The sequence below is a fragment of the Homarus americanus genome, unplaced genomic scaffold (genome assembly GCF_018991925.1).
Source record: "Homarus americanus isolate GMGI-L3 unplaced genomic scaffold, GMGI_Hamer_2.0 scaffold3139, whole genome shotgun sequence".
NCBI classification, from domain to species: Eukaryota; Metazoa; Arthropoda; class Malacostraca; order Decapoda; family Nephropidae; genus Homarus; species Homarus americanus.
This window is the reverse complement of record NW_024711934.1, coordinates 96,666-117,500: the sequence shown is the minus strand read 5'-3', so window position 1 is coordinate 117,500 and position 20,835 is coordinate 96,666. Positions and strand designations below refer to the sequence as shown.

The 20,835-nt window shown below is 41.9% G+C and overlaps 1 protein-coding gene across 1 annotated transcript in view; it reads left to right on the top strand.

Annotated features, from left to right (window-relative positions):
• The window catches only part of LOC121859013, a 41,158-nt gene extending 35,576 nt beyond the window's left edge, over positions 1-5,582 (top strand). Inside the window, exons 4-5 of the mRNA XM_042355681.1 lie at positions 1,623-1,789; positions 2,109-5,582. Of these exons, the coding sequence (XP_042211615.1) occupies positions 1,623-1,789; positions 2,109-2,498 (557 nt within the window). The 3' untranslated portion in view covers positions 2,499-5,582. The remainder of the gene's footprint in view (positions 1-1,622; positions 1,790-2,108) is intronic.
• The last annotated feature ends 15,253 nt before the right edge of the window (positions 5,583-20,835 follow it).

The window sequence follows — 20,835 nt, the reverse complement described above, 5'->3', positions numbered from 1 at the left end:
AGTGTGTCATGGCAAGTGTTTAAGTGTGTCGTAGTATGTAGATCATGTTCAGTGTGTAATTAAGTTTTAAAGTAATAAGTTGTCGTGTGTGTGTGTGTGTGTGTGTGTGTGTGTGTGTGTGTGTGTGTGTGTGTACTGGCGTCAAGTGGTGCTATAGGGTTTCTAACACTAAACCATCGCTGTAACATTAAACCATCGCTGTAACATTAAACCACCGCTGTAACATTAAACCATCGCTGTAACACTAAACCATCGCTGTAACATTAAACCATCGCTGTAACATTAAACCACCGCTGTAACATTAAACCATCGCTGTAACATTAAACCATCGCTGTAACACTAAACCATCGCTGTAACACTAAACCATCGCTGTAACACTAAACCATCGCTGTAACACTAAATCATCAATAACATTAAACCATCGCTGTAACACTAAACCATCGCTGTAATGCTGTTCAGAAGTACTGGGGTAAAAATGTAACAGTAACCACTAGATGGTCCCTTGTCCCAGGAGGAAATATTAGAGGGTAATATTTCACGTCGAGGAAAAGAAACATTCTCTCAGGGGGGATATTTTGTTACGTGGTTTGTGCTGTGGGCGTGAAGTAGGTGTAGGAAGTACTGGGTGTGTAGTGGTGTGTGGGTGTGTAGTGGTGTGTAGGTGTGTAGTGGTGTGGGGGTGTGTAGTGGTGTGTGGGTGTGTAGTGGGGTGTGTGGGGTGTGTGGGTGTAGTGGTGTGTGGGTGTAGGTGTGGGTGTAGGTGGTGTGGTGTGTGGGTGTGTAGGTGTGGGTGTAGTGGTGTGGGTGTGTAGTGGTGTGGTGTGTAGCGGTGTGGGTGTAGTGAGTGTGGGTGTGTTGTGTGTGTGGTGTGGTGGTGTGTGGGTGTGTGTGTGGGGTGTAGTGGGGTGTGTAGGTGTAGTGAGTGTGTGGGTGTGTAGTGGTGTGTGGGGTGTGTAGGTGGTGTGTGTGGGTGTGTGTGTGTGGTGTGTGGGTGTGTGTGGTGTGTGGGGTGTGTGTGTGTAGTGTGTGGGGTGTGTGTGTGGTGTGTGGGGTGTGTGTGGGGTGTGTGTGTGTGGGTGTGTAGTGGGTGTGTGTGGGGTGTAGGTGTGTGTGGTGTGTGGTGTGTGGTGTGTGTGTAGTGTGTGTGTGTGTAGTGTGTGGGTGTGTGTAGTGTGTAGGTGTAGTGGTGTGTGGGTGTGTAGTGGTGTGTGGGTGTGTAGTGGTGTGTGGGTGTGTAGTGGTGTGTGGGTGTGTAGTGGTGTGTGGGTGTAGTGAGTGTGTGGGTGTAGGTGTGTGGGTGTGTGTGGGTGTGTAGTGGTGTGTGGGTGTGTAGTGGTGTGTGGGTGTGTAGTGGTGTGTGGGTGTGTAGTGGTGTGTGGGTGTGTGTCGTGTTATTTCTTGTGGTTTACGGAGCGGCATTACAACGAGTTGCAATTTTTTCACTCGTCACTGATATGACTCCCTCTTGATCACTCGTCACTCATAAGACTGCCTCTTGATCACTCGTCACTGACAAGACTCCCTCTTGATCACTCGTCACTGATAAGACTCGCTCTTGATCACTCGTCACTGATAAAACTCCCTCTTGTTCACTCGTCACTGATAAGACTCCCTCTTGACAGGTCTACCGGTTGTCAGCAACTTCCTGACGTCAGTAGCGGGGCTCGTGGTGCTGATGTGCTTCTACACCTCCAACTCTATCCTGGTGAGAGGCGCCGTGATGGACGGGGCTGGGGAGGGCTGCAGGAGTATCGTCTTCCCTACACACTACCTCAGGTTCTTCCACAAGGTGAGAGTCTCATCAAGTTCTTCCACAAGGTGAGTGTCTCTACCTCAAGTTGTAACACAAAGCTCAGTCAAATTCTAGTTAAATTCTTCTTGACTGGAGGCAAAACTTAACTCAAAGTGGTGAAAAAAGTAAGAGAGCCTTTTAAATTCACGTTACCTTTAACTGTAGATCTTTAATTACTCTACATGACATTCATTCACCTTCTAGTTTCACTCAGCTCCTTCATCGTTAAGTCTTGTTGTTGTCCTACACAGTATCACGTGGTGGTGAGGCAAGATTTTTTCCCCCTTAACTAAATCAATGTATGTTTATGTTGCAGAAGAGGGAGGAGGAGCAGCAGCGGCCAGACCTGTGGGTGCGAGGGGACGGGGGCCGGCCACCCCTGGTTATCAGTGCGCCCCTCGAGTCCACCCTCGCCAGTAAAGCCAACGGCGTGTGTGACGGTAGAGGCTTCGGCGACGGACACAGCTTCACTGATGGTTTTGGGGATGGATTCGGCAGCGCATATCCCGAGGGTGAAGGTCGTACTCAGCGTCCCAACTCCACCTTCCTGGGGCCCGACGCTAGCACGACCCGAGTGAACATAGTCAAGACCTCCTTACCAGACCCCACCCCTAACGATCCCTCCAGCAACAACGACCCTATCAACCATAACGAACCCACCAGCCATAACGACTCCCACGCACACCTAACTGAGACGCCTTTGTAAAACCTGTCATTAGAAGAACCTCAAGAGTATAAACATGTAACAACAAGAGATAATTTACTTATTTTTTCACTAAGAGTAAAATTTTTGAAGTAATAACCAAGATAAAATAAAAAATAAAATATCATTAACATTTATATAAAAAAAAAGGAACATAATGAAAGAGTTCTCCACGACCAAAGCTGTACATATTATATATATATAGGCTAATGAAACCTCCCATTCCTGTATTTATAGACACTACAGTGCATATATACGATGTTATGTAGGGTGTACTGTTAATAGTTATTCTATTATTCTCTGATGCTATTCTGTGTTTACACCGTATGTTTGACAAGTCCTTTATAATGCATTTTACACTATATTCGTCAACACAGTTCAGGTTTTCCAGTATTCCAGATGAAGAAGATGAGGTTTGGGGGAGTCAAAGGAGCAGGGAGGTGGGTGGGGGGTGTGAACTATATTTGGTGTCAGAACGGAACAATTCGAGTATGGTGTCAGAACGGAACAAATTCAAATACGGTGTCAGAACGGAACATTTCGGGTATGGTGTCAGAACGGAACAAATTCGGATATGGTGTCAGAACGGAACAAATTCAAATACGGTGTCAGAACGGAACATTTCGGGTATGGTGTCAGAACGGAACAAATTCAAATACGGTGTCAGAACGGAACATTTCGGGTATGGTGTCAGAACGGAACAAATTCGGATATGGTGTCAGAACGGAACAAATTCGGATATGGTGTCAGAACGGAACAAATTCGAATATGGTGTCAGAACGGAACAAATTCGAATATGGTGTCAGAACAGAACAATTCGGACGACGTTATCGATCGCTCGGCCTCAGGGGTGACCAAAGATGTATATCGACTCGTATTTCGTAACGTTACTTATCATATCTGCTTACTTCCTCGAGTTCCTCTTGTCTATAATCCTTGTAAATAATCTTGATATGGTCTGAGAGATGCTAGTGAAAAAACTCTGCTGTAACAATCTCACAAACTATACTACCATTAAGCGGTGATTGGTCAGATGGTTTTCCTAGGACTAATTGGCCCCCATTTTAATGTTTAGATTAGGTTGGGGCCTGTTAGGACAACGAACAAGAGTCCAACTCACTAAACAGGATATGTAAACACCCACAGACAACAGTAACATCATTCTTCTTCTTCCTCTTCTTCTCCTCACTCAAACGACCTCATATTATATCGACCAATTCATCTCTGTTACGTCAGAAGTAGTATGTACTTGAAGGCAATTACGTCAAGTTGATTTTCCTTCATTTGATTGGCCATTAATAATGATAGTGGATCCGTCACAGTTATTCAGTTTGGTATTGAGATTTGGTATCAGCGTCAACAACACAGATGGAAATGAAGAACAATATCAACAATAACAATAACAATAACAAGAACAAGAACAAGAACAAGAATCGTACAATGTTGACTTTTAACCACGACACTACAACATGGCGGTATTGCACAGATTTAGATATTGCCGTGAGTTAGAGTGACAATGTTACAAGCAATCCCCAACAACAAATTCAATTACCCGGACAGTGGAAATAATTAATAACATTGGTGGAGGTGGTGCCGGATTACAGTAGAATCGTGACCATTAATCCTCACTTAATCCTCTCTTCCTGACTTCCAATGGTAACTTCGCGTTTGTAATCCCAAGGGAAAAAAATCTCTTGTCTATGATTCATTTTTAGTTTAATTTACTACGTCTGTACCTCATTTATTATTCGTCTTATTACTTGTTTTGTCTGTATTTTGCTCTCTTTTCGTCGTTAATTTTGTCTATATTTTCGTAGGCATTAAAAGGTCGTTTTCTCTCAATACCCACAAATATTTTTTTTTTAATCTTTTTGGTATAATTTTCACTTTATATTTATTTTCTCAATATTTTCCACAACAGAGAAAAAAAAAGATGGTTGATTGTTATGTTCTTATGCATGATGTATTTAATGTTAGTACAAAAACATCTTTAGCTTTTACTAATTTAAGAAAGATTTTATGATATTGAATTGTCATTATGTAAATTAAGAATCTATATAAAGTAAACAAATGAAGATATATTGTAAAAAAAAAAATCGATCGTTCTTGTGGGCACGATTATAGAGTTGGATTTCATATGGATCGTGTTTACGTTTGTTTGTTATGGTCGTAAATAGTAAACAGTCAAGGATAATTAACCACGAGCTGTAAGGTAAGATGACAAACTAACACCCTTCACCTCTTTCAGTTCTGGTTTAATGATTTCTTTAAAAAAAATCGATTAAATTAATTTTTCGGTCTAAAGTTTTATATATAATTTTTTAATTGATATTACAGATAAGTTTTTATTTTTAACTCTGAGAAACAATATTACTTCAGGACTTAAGGTATAAATATTTATCTTTATCACCCAAAATACTTCCCTAAAGATTAATATAATAGTGATATAATGATACACTGGAGACTGTAGTGTACATGGATGATCCAACATGACTCTTGAAATGCAATATATATATTTTTCCCACATATTTTCTACACAGTGTTCTTATTCCAGTGTAAATAAAGTATACATAAGGTGTGGTGTGCTCTAGGAGGGTTGGGGTAGTGACGGGATCGTGTGTTTGATGTTATGAATAAAAAAAAAAGTAATTCTAAATTTAGTAAAGGAAACAAAAGAAAATCGAATTAAACTTTTATCTCGAATTATACCAGATTATACTTTCGTCAAGGTAATTATTGAAATGTTATAATCGATAAAAGATAATTAAATTGATTATTATTACGTAATTTTTACTATTTGTTATAACAGAAGCTGTCAGGTGTACATGTGTAGATAGAGTGTGTACACATGGTGTCTTAGTAAACATACAGGTCGAAACTACCTTTTAATTTTTGTCATGCTAGTCGTAATTAGAGTTAAATTAGGGTTTAATTAGTAAGTCATAAAAATATCGTAATTATTATTATTTTATGTTTAAGACCAAAGTTGTGTTTATAATCTGAAGATAAAATTCGTGATTGCGATTTTGTTTTTGGAGATGAAATACGTCATAATAATTGTGTTTATAATTCAATTTAACACACACACAAAAAAATCATAATTATAACAGACTCGTATTCATGATTCACATTTACATAAGAAATAACTAAACATATTCAACAATAAGACTGATAAATTATGACTTACTAACCATATAACAATGGGCTGGATTACCACATCTGGGGTGAGGGTAGGGTGAGGGTGGGGGGTCAACAGTGTAGGATGGGAGAGGGGGGTCAGGGCTCAGCATGGATGGTCGAACAGGGTGCCACTCTGCAGGTCAGATACAATAACGCTATGTAGGGTTACCTGAAGATTAATTTGTATACAATGTTATTTAGGTTTACAAACTTTAATAAAACATTTACCCTATTCTGGTTTTATTTGCCATTTGAGAATATAATAGTGAGGAAAGGGAAGGAAAGGTGAGGAAAGGTGAAGAAGGGTGAGGAAAGACGAGGAAAGGTGAGGAAGGGTGAGGAAAGGTGTGTTCCTTCTTCTTCTTTCTAAGTTGACAGAAGTTGGAAATGAATGAAAAGAAAAGAAATACAAGAAAAGATGATTTGAATAGTAACACACACACACACACACACACACACACACACACACACACAGAAACACACTTTCCATAATTGTCTTCATATTTTATAGATTTTAAAGAAAATTACTCAATCTTGTACTAAGTAACACAAAACCTGATATAACTTGCATTACGGAACACATAAACCTTGAATTATGGAACAGAAAAATGAAGAAAAAATAATCTTAAGAAATTACACAAAAAACACAATCATAAAAAAATTACTTTAGGAAATAAAAGGAATATCTTCCCTCTCCTCCTCCCTCCCACTGCACCCTGTTTCCCTCCCGCCTCCCGTTCCCCTCCCGCTCCCCCTCCTCCCTGTTTCCCTCCCTCCCGCTTCCCCTCCTCCACATATTTTAGCCCACCTCCACAAACACTGCTGCGGGACACAGTAGGAGTCGTCACTCTAAAAGCTTGGTCAACAAACAGTCATGAACTTACACGATCCAATACCTTTCAAGTGCCATGCAAAGAAGGAAAACTGCATTCCCCTGATTGTCGCAAGAGGAAATGTCCTTCTCGGGAAATACAAGGACATGTCACCCGTATCCTGTCAGTGTGTCGTGAGTTTTGTTTTGTTTTTGAGTAGGAGATAATGGTGTCCAAGTTAGTTTAAGTTGTGAGTTTTTGAACACTGTTGACCATACTGTCATGAAACATTTACACACACACAGACACACATAAAAGAGGCGTTATGTCGAGCCTTGACGTAGAAAAATAACAAAAAAAAAGGCACTCCCAACGTTTTGCATAAAAGGATTTTTGTCGTATGGAAATGAAGTTGCAAATGTTTACAGCGGAAAATTATGCTGATGAAAACAGTTGGGTCGACCGTCTAGTGCGGGCCAAAAATTTACTTGGTGTTTATACGCTGATGCCAGCTTGTTACCTGTGCCTCTGTTCTTGTCACTAATCTTAATGAAATAAATGATTAGATCCGTTAATATCATTTTCTAATAGTTATTCAGCTTTTTTTTTAGTTAGTTTTTGTTAAATAGGGATATAGTTTTTTGTGAGGTTTTTAAATTTCAATTTTATTCACGTGTGCTGGCGATGTTAACTGCTCGTGCTGGCGATGTTAACTGCTCGTGCTGGCGATGTTAACTGCTCGTGCTGGCGATGTTAAATGCTTGTGTGCTGGCGATGTTTACTGCACGTGCTGGCGATGTTAACTGCTTGTGTGCTGGCGATGTTAATCACGCTAACTGCTCGTGCTGGCGATGTTAACTGCTTGTGTGCTGGCGATGTTAACTGCACGTGCTAGCGATGTTAACTGCTCGTGCTAGCGATGTTAACTGCTTGTGTGCTGGCGATGTTAACTGCTCGTGCTAGCGATGTTAACTGCTCGTCTCCTGTTCTGTCTCGGCCCCTCTTACCAGCAGATCATTTTAGACTTTAAAATAACATCTTGACATTATTCCTCTTCCTCCTCCTCCTCCTGCTACTACTTCTATCAACCCCCCCCCCCATAACCCGTGGGGCCGCGGGATTATACGCCACTAAGCAGATTATCTATTTCTTAATGTTTTCTACCTCAGCTTTTTGAAACCCAAGAGGCGACAGCCGGAACAAGACGGAGACAAAAACATAATTCCTTGTATTTTACATCGACGCCATTGTTCATATATGTTTCTGTGCTTCAACAACTGGAGTCTGTGAGAGCGTTGGTGCACTTAGTGAGCCTTGTGCCTCCAGGACCACAGCTGTTAGTCATCAAAACATAAGCTTCCATCTTACCATTTTAAAGAGTAGTATTGGAAGCTGATGTGATTACATTTATGAGTATGTATACTGATGTGATTACATTTATGCATTTATATACATTCTAACACGTGAACTTCGATGCGTGTTTGTTAGTGTTGTAATACTTTCATTTCATATATATATATATATATATATATATATATATATATATATATATATATATATATATGAATCAAGAAGGCAAGCATCGCTCCATTTGGCGCCTAATGTAAGGAACGGCTAAGAGACCGAGACAGCATAGTTAATGTAAGAGGTATGGCGGCTGAGAGAGAGAGAGAGAGAGAGAGAGAGAGAGAGAGAGAGAGAGAGAGAGAGAGAGAGAGAGAGAGAGAGCACCTCTTCCCAACATTAATTTACAAATCATCTTCTCTTCAATTATTCAAGTAAATCAGACAACAGCTCCCTGGATGTGATTTTAACAAGACGTTCTTATACCGCCAGAAATGACGTATATAAACGGATTAAAACACAGGATATATATATATTATTATTATACTCAGACTCCCGTAACCCAGAGTCTCGGATACTGCATGAGGTGATTTTTCACGTAAGTTAAAAATGGAAGAACACGTCACATTGAGGAAAAGAACAAAATTAAACCTCAATATGGCGTCGAGATTACACTGAGACTTTACCTAATGCGGATAATTTCTCTCACCGTCAATTAGGCGTTGTGGTGAGTCAAAACCTCAGTAGCTGGATAGAGTCAGGGGTCACAGCCAAGATTTCTGGGGAGTGAGAGACGAGTCACCTCAGAGGAGCAGCCAGGTGGAGTGAGAGTACAGGTCGATACAACCAGCTGAGAGCCGTCTGGACACATGGCGACAGCTGGTAGAATCAACTGGGTGGTACATCTGAGAACACGCCAACTGGACATACCTAACTGCAGGTGAATAACAGACTGGACACTACCTAACCTGTGATGACGATATGGGCATCATTATTACCCTCGTATGAAGCCTTATCATAGTCTCCACACATCAACATTTGGCTAAAAATTCACCGACATTTACTCGAGTTACCGTGACGACACCAACGCATTAGTCAGACGGGACAGAAAGACAGAAAGCTATAGTATTTCTCCAGGCTCCACTAGAGACGTCAAGGCGCAAACCAGACACCATTCCCTGGACCTACCCACCCACCTACCCACCTACCCACCCACCTACCCACCCCTACCCACCCCTACCCACCCCTACCCATACAGACAAACACCATGACCGTACACTGCCGTAACGTTCCGTCCCATATTATCAAGAAATTGGAGAAAGTAAAGAAAGAGAGAGAAAGAAAGTTTAGTACTCACCGTCTCCCTCAAACAAGGTACAACTCCAGCTTAAAACTTTTGAGGCAATTGTTTACGCGCCGGGTCACAATACTGCTGTTATTTTGGTCTCAAATTTTTCGTAAGAGAGAGAGAGAGAGAGAGAGAGAGAGAGAGAGAGGAGAGAGAGAGAGAGAGAGAGAGAGAGAGAGAGTGTTGTTTTTAATGTGTATTTTCGTAACTACAGTGAAGAGAACAACGCCAGTGTTTTTATTTTGGGGTTAGATTAGGGTTAGGTGACGGCAACACTCAACACCATCAGGTACAGGTACAATATCTATCACTTAATTCCTATCTTCCCTCCCATTCACCAACCATCACCACCATTTCTACTACCACCATCCACCACCCCCATCATCCACAACCACCCTCCATCACCACCACCATTCAACACCCAAATTAATTTCTACTGCTCATTCTATCACCCACACCACTCACTACAATAATATTCACTAATTCCACACTAATACTACTCATTCACTCACTCAATTTAATATAATAATTTACTACGGTTTTTAACAGTACTTATGCTTATTCTACGCCTGGGGGGGAAAGGAGAGGGGAGAGGGGAGAGGGGAGTAGAGAAGAAGAGGGGAGAGGGGAGAGGGAGAGGGGAGAGGGGAGAAGAGGAGAGGGGGGAGGGGGGTATTAGTGGTGTTTTATTTGAATGTTATTATTAAATGGTATTATCTTATTAATTATTTATTGTTCTGATAATGTTATCCTTGTTCTCCTCTATAATTGATAATTAATCTTTTTGTTATCATTAATTATCATTATTCATTATTATTCTTGTGTTCTGGAGACATTATTATTCACTGTGTGTATGTGTGTGTCTTTAAAGCTTTACTACACGTGACCTTTTGACCTTTAGCCGTGACCTCTGACACCGAGACGTCTATCGTGGGGTCAACTTTGTCTTGAGATGACAAGTGTGACTGTGACCCTTCCAGATACTCCCCCCTTCCAGATACTCCCCCTTCCAGATACTCCCCCTTCCAGCAGATATTCCCCCTTCCAGATACTCCCTCCTTCCAGATACTCCCCCTTCCAGATACTCCCCCTTCCAGATACTCCTCAAGGTGATGGCTGCACCGTACAGAAGCCATGTGTCCCTGGGAGGCAGTGAAACATCAACCCTTCCTGATTATACCAACGGTCGTTTGATCCTACTCGGTTTAATTATTGGACACGCTAACGAGGTGACCTAAGTCAGCTGGCGGAGTCCCGAGCCTAGAATCGGTCGTCTTAGCTTGTGGCTGGTAGTGGCGGCGGGGCCCTGAGCTGAGAGTCGTCTTAGCTTGTGGCTGGGAGTGGCGGCTGGGACTCAACACTTCAGCAACAGTTAAAAGGCTTCAACAACTGTTCGTCTTCAGCCGCGTTATGTACGGACTCTTACCTCCCCCTCTCACACCCATCTCCCCCATCCTCTTTAACTGCTCTCTCTCCTTTCTCTCTCCCACCCCTTTCCTCTGTTTATTTCTCATACTTCTCCCTCACCCTGTCTCCCCTTTTCCCCTACCTCCACCCTCCTCTCTCTTTTTCTCCCCTACCTTCATCCTCCTATAGCTTCCTCCCCATCCACCAGGAGGCTATAGACTGATCCCCTGAGGTCAACTATTCCATACCTGCCACTCCCATCCACATTTCTCTCTCACACGGCCTGTCATTACACATTTACCACCAACATACGAAGCACAATCATTCCACTAAGCATAATCCACAACTTCATCCCATTATGGAGTCAACAGTAATTATGTGGAACTGTTACATATTACAATACGAACAACTCACACACTCCACCAGAGATACATGTATATATATTTACGGTTCTCTAGAGGGATATAACACTCATCTACCTGTCTGTCTACCTGGTCTTGTATGGTAATTGTAGGTGTGGTTTACTGTTCGACTTTACTCGCATCAGTGTTAAGTCATTGGCCAGTTCCTTCCTTCCTTCCTTCCTTATATCTTCCTTCATTCCTTATTATGTCTTTTCCCCCCATTCTTCTCCCCACTATTTTTTTTTACCCTTTCTTCGTTTCTCCTCCGTATTGTCTCGTTTCTCTTTATTCTTCTTTCCTTCTTCCATTTATTTCATCTTTCTTCTATCCCTTTCGGCTTCCCTCTTCCCGTCATATCCCCTTTTTTCTGTCTATTTTCCCTCTATTTCTTCTTCCGTCTCCTCAACAATTCCTATTTTTTCTCCTCCTACCTCTTCACTTTTTCCTCTTCTTCCTCTTATTTCCTGTCTCCTCCTCCTATCTCTCATATCTCCTCTTTCTTCTCCCACTCCTCCTCTTCCCCTTCTCTTCCTCTCTCATCTCCTCCTCACTATTAACTTCTCCTTTTATCTCCTCCTTTCTCTTCCTCTTCCCCTCCTTTCTCTTCCTCTTCCCCACCTATCTCCTCTTTCTCCTCCTCTCTCCTCATTCTTTATTCTGAGCGTTTCTTCTCAAGAGACTGACAAGGCAAATGGAACAATAAAAATTTGTCTCGGGTCAATAACCTATGACTCCAATTTAACTTTTCCATCTGTCTGAGAGAGAGAGAGAGAGAGAGAGAGAGAGAGAGAGAGAGAGAGAGAGAGAGAGAGAGAGACATACTTAAGCATATATATTTATACCTCAATATACATCTAATATAAAGCTTGGATGTTAATACTCAGCTTTAGCCTCGAGTCTCACTTTCCGAGTCTTAGCTTCGAGTGTCAGCCTCAAGTGTTAGCCCTCAAGTGTCAGCAATTAACAAGTGAGAATAGAGGCAGGAGACACCACTCAACTCTTGAGGATAATGAGTGACGTCATCGCGTTTACCTGTGTCTTCGTGTGAACCAAAATAATTATCACGAGCTTCAGGTAACAAGTCGGTATTTTTAACCTCCGCCGGGAAGTAAACCTTTCATTTTTGTCTTGAGGATTCATTTACTCCCTTGAGTACGATGACTTAACCCCTTGAGTACGATGACTTAACCACTTGAGTACGATGACTTAACCCCTTGAGTACGATGACTTAACCACTTGAGTACGATGACTTAACCCCTTGAGTACGATGACTTAACCCCTTGAGTACGATGACTTAACCCCTTGAGTACGATGACTTAACCCCTTGAGTACGAGGTTGGACAGTTGTCATAGTAAAAGATACAGTTTTTATCTCAGTACTTGTGGACTTGTGTAATTAATATTAAACTGCATACAGGGTTTAAAGACCTTGGTTGTTGAAACGCAGTAATATTAGGGTTTAAACAGTCATCCTCAAGAGATTAAACCATGACTCTATATTAATTAAACCATCATTCTATACGTTGTTAAATCCCTTTCTAGTTAAACCATTGCTCTCATAGGATTAATATTCATTACACCTGGCTACACAAACACTCAATATGATTTACCTTCAATCATAAGAACAAAAACAATGCCAAAAAAAACTGATATTTTCCATGTTTTCATTTTATACACATACACCTTTCAGCACAGTAACCTAACCCGTTTTTAATTGGCTTTAAACATTTGGCTGGCAGAGTATTGTTCGGCAATTGGTGTGTATCTGTACCGTAAACCTTAAACAATTAAAATGTCATCAGGGAGTTTTTTTCCCCCCCATCTGGAATCACTCTCTATAATTCTGGATTTGTAGATTGTAAAATATCACAGCATGTTTAATTGATATTTTGCATTAAACGAGTCAATTATTATTATTATTATTCAATTTTATTCAATATTTCTTGTGGAGCCATTTTTATCTTAACGTTTTCTTCCTTGAAATATTTAATGGGTAACTTTAAAATAGTAAGTTAGTCCTTGTATTGGTGTATATCCTCATGACGCCTAACACTTAATAAACACAGACGCGGTAATAAGTTAGTGCTGGACAAACATTTGGTTGTGTGTGTGTCTAGGTTTATTTTGTATCAAACTACGGTACAAAGTTGCTGTGAATATCGCACCAAAACAAACTAGACTAATGGTGTCGCCGCCTGTGTGTGTGAGAGAGAGAGAGAGAGAGTTTAAACTTCACTGACATAAACAGTTTAATGAGATTATTTAACTCGTATTTTCGTCCTTGATAAATTAATACAACAATATGACTCGGGAAAGAAAAAATCGATAGCATGAAATTGAAATAATCATAATTTTACGCTTCTTTAGTGAGTTTTAAAATAATGACTTAAAAAAAATCGATGGAAAGCAAAGAAAGCTAGATTAAGGTAGGTAAGGTTAGGTTGGATATTCGTCACATGAAATACCTACATTACATTCACTCTTGGTACACAGAGGAGGTTATCGGGAGATGGCGGCGGATTCACAGTGTCAGGAAACTATGGCCAGCTGGATTCATTTTGTCGACTCCACTTACGTACGAGTCGAGAACAATCCTGAAGTTAAAGCACAGAAGAAAGAGCCAACGAGAGAGGCCTCATACCACAACACTGTATGACGTCATGGTTATAAACACACTTTCACGCACTGTTTTTTTTTTTCCCGCAGAAGGAGGTGAAGGAGGATGAGGTGAGGTTACGCTGGGGAGTTTAGGAGTTGGGGGGATAGGAGGATTGGGGGTGTGGAATAAAAGGAAATATAGGGTTGTGTTAAATAGGGGTTGGGGTGTTAAAACAGGGGTTGGGGTGTTAAATAGGGTTGGGGGTGTTAAATAGGGGTTAGGTGTGAAATAGGGGCTAGTGTTAAATAGGGGTTGGGGTGTTAAATAGAGGGTTGGGGTTTTAAATAGAGGGTTGGGGTGTTAAATAGAGGGTTGGGGTGTTAAATAGAGGGTTGGGGTGTTAAATAGAGGGTTGGGGTGTTAAATAGGGAGTTGGGGTGTTAAACAGGGAGTTGGGGTGTTAAATAAGGGGTTGGGGTGTTAAACAGGGGGTTGGGGTGTTAAATAGGGGGTTGGGGGTGTTAAATAGGGGGTTAGGGTGTGTGAATTGGGAGTTGGGGACAGTAGTGAAGATGAATTGAGGGTTGTGAAAAGCTAAGGCAAGGGAGAAGTCCGTAAAGAAGGAAATTTAGTTAGGTTTGTTTACAAGCGACTGTGGTGTTGGTCCCGGACAATGTTAGGCCATAGCTAAACGGGATAATAACAATACGGCTCACATTAATATTATTCACTCTCTCATACTTTCCTCACACTGATCATACATTCATAAAAATACTTTCTTACCCATATTATATAACCATACAAACTTTCACATATAGAACATCCAGTCATACACACTTTCCTTAGTACCTATACACTCATAATGACCTTTTTTTTATGTAATGCAGCCGCCAGCCACATCATCACCACCACCACCACCCTTTCACCCAGTAATAACAACAGTGATCAGACTCCCAAAAGGCATGGCCACTACCAGTCATTTATTTTCAGTATTTGTTGACTGACACACTACACACACTCGACGTTGTAGAGAATAGAATGGCATAAACAAGTAAAATCTAACTGGCCTGACTTCCCCTCTCGGCAACGGCTAAATTAGAATCGGGGGTGCATGGAGAGTGGAGTGGGGAGGAGGGAGAGGGGAGGGAGGATGGATGGAGAGGGAGGGAGGGGGAGAGGGAGAATAGGTCGAGCAGGCGGAACCAAATATAATTCCTCCATCAGAAACAAAAACAAGTATGGATATCCTACACACACACACACACACACACACACACACACACACACACAAACACACACACACACACACAAACACTTATCTCCACAAGCAGTATCATCATGTGTGTTTGTCCGGCCAACCAGAATCTATCACAGGAAAAACAAACAAACAAAAAATAAACACATACGGGATAAGGATGTTGTTTGTGTTGTTAGTATTTGTCGAACCAGTGAATCATCGAACAAGTGAATCATCGAGCCAATGAACCACTGAATCAATGAACCACTGAACTAATGAACCACTGAACTAATGAACCACTGGACTAATGAACCACTGAACCAATGAACCACTGAACTAATGAGCCACAGAACCAATGAACCACTGAACTAATGAACCAATGAACCACCGAACTAATGAACCACTGAACTAATGAACCACTGAACCAATGAACCAGTGAACCACCGAACCACCAGAATATGAATTAATTCCCAGTTATCTCGTCATTTTAAATGCTCTCACCATTTGTCTGCCATCCCACTGGACTCGGCTGCCAGCGAGATGTTTTTAATTATTTCTGTTTTGTTCATTTCCCCGACCCATCCATCTCCCCCCCCCCGCAAAAAAAACCATCCCGTGTGTGTATATATATACTGTGTGTGTGTGTGTGTGTGTGTGTGTGTGTGTGTGTTTCCTGAATTCTTTAAATATTTCTTAACATATGTAAATTCAGGTGAACAAAGTTGTTATAGCACCCCCTTTAATCACACACACACACACACACACACACACACACACACACACACACACACACACAGCAGTTCACTCCAGCTTTGACCTCATTGGGAAGTTGTGAGACAGTAGCCATAAACTAGAGTCAACTTGTCATGAGGTTAGGAAGTTTAGCGGACTTAAAGAGAACTTCTAACTCACGAGGCTCCAAGTTTACACCAATACACCACTAACATCACTTCTTGTCTACGAAGATATATGTATGTGTGTGTTTGAGGTGTTTGGGGAGGTGTTAAGGGAGGGGTGTTTGGGGGAGGGGTGTTAGGGGGAGGGGGTGTTTGGGAAGGGGGCTGGACAAGTGTGTGTGGAGGGGGGGATATAGGTCTGTGCGGCTGTATAGGTATGTTATTTACGTGATTGTGTGGGGTTGTGCTGTGTGTGTGTGTGTGTGTGTATGTGTGTTCATAATTACTGTTTGCGACACACACACACACACACACACACACAAACTATCACTATTACTTCAGAACAATAACTTAAGAACACAAGTAATGGTCAACAGCTAAGAGGGAAATAACTAAACTAACTTTCCCAATTCATTTTACTTAAGTTATCAAAGAAAAAACAAATATGTTGCCAGGTAATATAAATCCTCACTTAAGTTCAATAAGTTTAAGTGCTTCTGTCCCAAGGTTGTAAATACTGTATTGGGGAAATTTATGACCACACTGGTTTCTTGTTTACAACCCGCCCAGACCACAACAAACTGTGACGTCATTGAAAAAGATTGGGCGAGTTTGTGATTGGGTTTTAGGGAAACATGGAGCACCAATGAAAACCCGTGTTATCAATTTTACTGAATCTCTCTCTCTCTCTCTCTCTCTCTCTCTCTCTCTCTCTCTCTCTCTCTCTCACACACATGACCCCCGAACTAAATGACCTTGCTTGACCCATAACCCGTAGAGAGGTCACACACGAGCAATATTGATGACCTGAGGCACATCCCAGGTCAGTGTATATTATTCATGAGTGACCTTTGACCTCTTCTTGTTCCAGTGAAGAGGTCAGACTTACGCTTGACTGACAGTTCGAATAGAAGGGCCTATACAAATATACACAGACGATAAAACACCGATAAGCACAAGCATAGACTGACAGGCAAATACAAGTACACACAAACACAAAAACTCACATACAACCAGACGCACACACGCATACACATACAATAATACAAATATATATACACACACAACCACATACACAAACACATAGCTACACAAATAATCAGAAAATCACACACACACACACACACACACACACACACACACACACACCACATATGTTGTCACTGTTGCCACTTTAACAAGGACAGATCAGATCATTGGAGTTATCTATAGTTGTTGATATTAAATCTTATCAACACGGATACAAATGTTACTTCATTTACGAGAGTTTAAATGAATTAAATATTAACCTAACCTAACCATAGACGGACACATAAACCTAACCTAACCTAATCCAATTTGATATAAGTTAACCTAATCTGATTTGTCCTGAGCTGACCTAACCAAACCTAACGTCATGTAACCAAACCAAGCCACCTAACCTTCTAGCTGGCGTTAAGGTATCTAATGATCATATTAAATAAGCTGCGGGTGGCTAATCTTCAGGTCAACCTTTGAAATACATAAAAAAACAAACTTTAATATGTAACGTTCGGTAGAGTCGGACTGATGAACCGGGAATTAAACTTTCATGTGACCTTTCCGGGTTTTTTTGCCCACAAGAGATAAAATAAAAGATGAACTAATTAACTTTCATCTGTATTATTGAGTTAACGCGTAGTTTTGTAAAGTTTTCTAATATAATTTATATACAAAGAAACATTGATTTCAATTACATGAGTTAAGAATGGATTAGTTGAAGTTATGATTGGTTGGGTGACATAATCTACGGTTTGGTTACAATGTCTATCTGTCTTATGCGTCTCATGTGAATACGGCCGCGTTTCTCCCTTAACGAGGTTGAGAACGAGGTTACGTGGGTTTGTTTACATTTCGGGATCAGCTGATTGGCGCGAGTCGTCCACCCAACACTGATGACACAATGGCTACATCATAGGGCGGCTGTCGTGCTGTGATTCAGACAAGGACGACGTGCATAAAACAACTGTCGAGGCGTCACCTACCTACACCCCGAGAGAACAGCGGCGCGTCCCCCCCTTACGCCGTAGAGATGTGCACACCATGTATACGCCTGTCTGCAGTCCTCCTCGTATGCTGTCGAGATGTACACACCATGTATGTACGTCTGTCTGCAAGAGAAAGAGTCCTTGAACGCCAACATCATCCAGAATTAAACTTATCATCTTATTATTAACAGTTCCTAGAGACAAAATTTGCCTTATCAACGAGACTTTAACTAGCAATATGTGCGTGTGTGTGTGTGTGTAAACATTGGCTTGTGGTTCATATGTAAGCAGATGATCTTTAGAATCACATGAAAATTAATCACCCTAACCCCAAGGTCACTTTAAGGTGCTCATCTACAGGTGACCTTCCTTTAATGACTTTAATCGTATGGTTAAACATTTATATGAAACTGACGGGGTATTTATATGGGGGAGGGAGGGAAGGGGAGGAGGAGAAAGGAGGAGAGGAGGAGGAGGTAGGAAGGGGAGGAGGAGGAGGGGGGGGGAGGAGGGAGAAAGGAGGGAGGAGGGGGAGGAGGGAAGGGGAGGGAGGAGGGAGGAAGGAGGAGGAGAGGGGAGGGAGGGAGGAGGAGGAGGGGAGGAGGAGGGAGGGAGGGGAGGAGGAGGAGGAGGAGGAGGACGGGGGAAGAGGAGGGGGAGGAGGGAAGAGGGTGGGGGGGACATTGCGTGTGGGTGTGTGTCCAGGCAAGGATTATATTGCACTTCTCTACGGGACATAACGCACAACTCACCAAAACACAGTAGTATCAGTTCACTCAAGTCTCTTCATCACAAATAAAATAATACTATGATGGAGAGAGTGAAGGAGAGGAACGTCATCCCCCCCAGCAGGACAACACCTGACTGTAGGGCTCTGGCATCGTCAGCGACAGGCCCCGCCCCCCTGACCAATTTCCTTAGTTTTGATTGGTCACTTCTCAACACGTATGTAAACGACCCAAACAAGGTATTGTCTCATTACACTATGAACCATAATACTTTCGTACCTTTTAGTCTAATTACGTCCAGTTTTGTTTATTATACAGGTAAATAAATTAATCTGTATACTGTCACTAGAGTTTTAAGCAATATAAGTTGTAATAAAGTGTTTTGTTTATGTTTATCCACAAAAACGCAGTCACAGTCACCCACTTACATACATACATACATACATACATACATACATACACACACTAATCCCCCCCCCAATAGAAGGCGTTGAATTCATAAGGGTAAACTCGCTTCAAGCTTCCCGAGAATAACATAAACTAAGCTTCAACTCGACCATCACTCGAGTATAGTTCCTTCTCTGTCACTCAAGGACTTACCAGTGTGTGTGTGTGTGTGTGTTATTACCGTTAAAATATTATATTCTCGTTACGCTCTATGAAATGTGTCAAGCTTCTTATTTTTTAAAGCTTTCTGGAGTCATTTTTAAGCTTTCTATTGTAAGTCACAGCTATTGTCAGTCTATGAGTTCAACTCCCACACACACACACACAAACGCTGTACGCTTCCGAGGGGCTGTCTCCACCTTTCAGTCACTCACCTGTGGCGTCCCCCAAGGCACCAAGATGGGACCACTCTGCTTCCTTATGCTCATCAATGATGCCCTAAGAGAAACCCCTGCTCGCTGGAAATATGTTGACGACTCCACCATTGGGATCAGCGTCAACAATTCTGCTCCCGACTATACCGCCCTTCAGGATTTATTGAACAGTCTCCAAAACTGGGCCACCAACAACCATGTCACCATCAACCATACCAAGACCATGGTTATGCACATCAACCTCTCCTCCGACATTGTCCCACCTCCTTCCATTACTTTACGTCCGAACACACTCCAGGTTGTAGATTCCACGAAGCTCCTCGGTGTCACCATAGACAACAAACTAAATTGGAAACCACACGTCAGTGAAGTTGTCAAATCCTCCAGTTTCCGTCTCCACCTCCTCCGCCGACTCAAGTCCCTCGGAGTTCCTGCACCCGAGCTCCTCAGTGTTTACACAACATTCATACTTCCCAAGCTCACCTATGCCTCCCTACCTGGTCTTCCTCCCTAAATGCCACACAACGTAAACACCTAGAAAAAGTGCAAAAGAGGGCATGCAAGATTATTCTCTCCCCTTCCTACTCCACATATCAAGAAGCGCTCAACACACTGACCCTTTCGACTCTCACTGACCATCACCACGACCTCATCTGCAAATTTGGCAAGAAGCTTCTACACCATCCTCGACACCGGCTCCTACTACCACCTGAGATCCCTAGCCCGAGAATTGCTGTTCGACACCACAACCGCATCCAGCCCATACGTGCACGAACTGATCGCTATAAGAACAGCCCAGTCCCAACCATTGTAAAAATTATCAATAACTTGTAATAAACCAGTGTATTCACTCCCAGTAAATACTACTTCTTGCACTGTCACTATGTTGAAATGCACTGTAGTTTGAGCTTTTCCCCATCTAGTTATTATATATCTTATTTGTGTCACTTATGTTACTTGTATATTATTTGTAATTCGAAACCCATTGCCCAAATATGTAACTGTATATTTTCAGCCTTCTGGCTGCCAAGCTCTTTCAATAAACCGTTAATTATTATTATTATTATGTATTATAAAAACATAAAAACACAAACGCAAAAAAAACACCGCACACACACACACACGCACGTACATACCGTGACCTTAACGCATTTTTAACGCATGACAGTCAACAACAAATTGTCTTCAGCCACCTACCTGACCGCGGGCCACTAACCCTCCCATTATACCATCAAGCAGTCAAATCACAGCCTGGGTCGCGGTTTTTATGGGACGAGATTAGCATGTTTGGCCCCTCTGTACATCAATGGATTAAAGCGTACTGTTGCCTTATAAACCAGTGACACCAACGTTCTGGCTTGATATGAAGCTTTTACCACTGTACCGTGATATGGTCGTGCCAAGCTTTCTATTGCACCTTGATCACCCAATCATAGAGTTCTTTGGTGATAGCGAAGTCTCTTTATTGGTGGAGGGCACGGGCTTCTCATTGGTGGATAGTACTGGCTTCTCATTGGGTGACAGTGGCGTACGGGCTTCTCATTGGTCAACAGTGCAG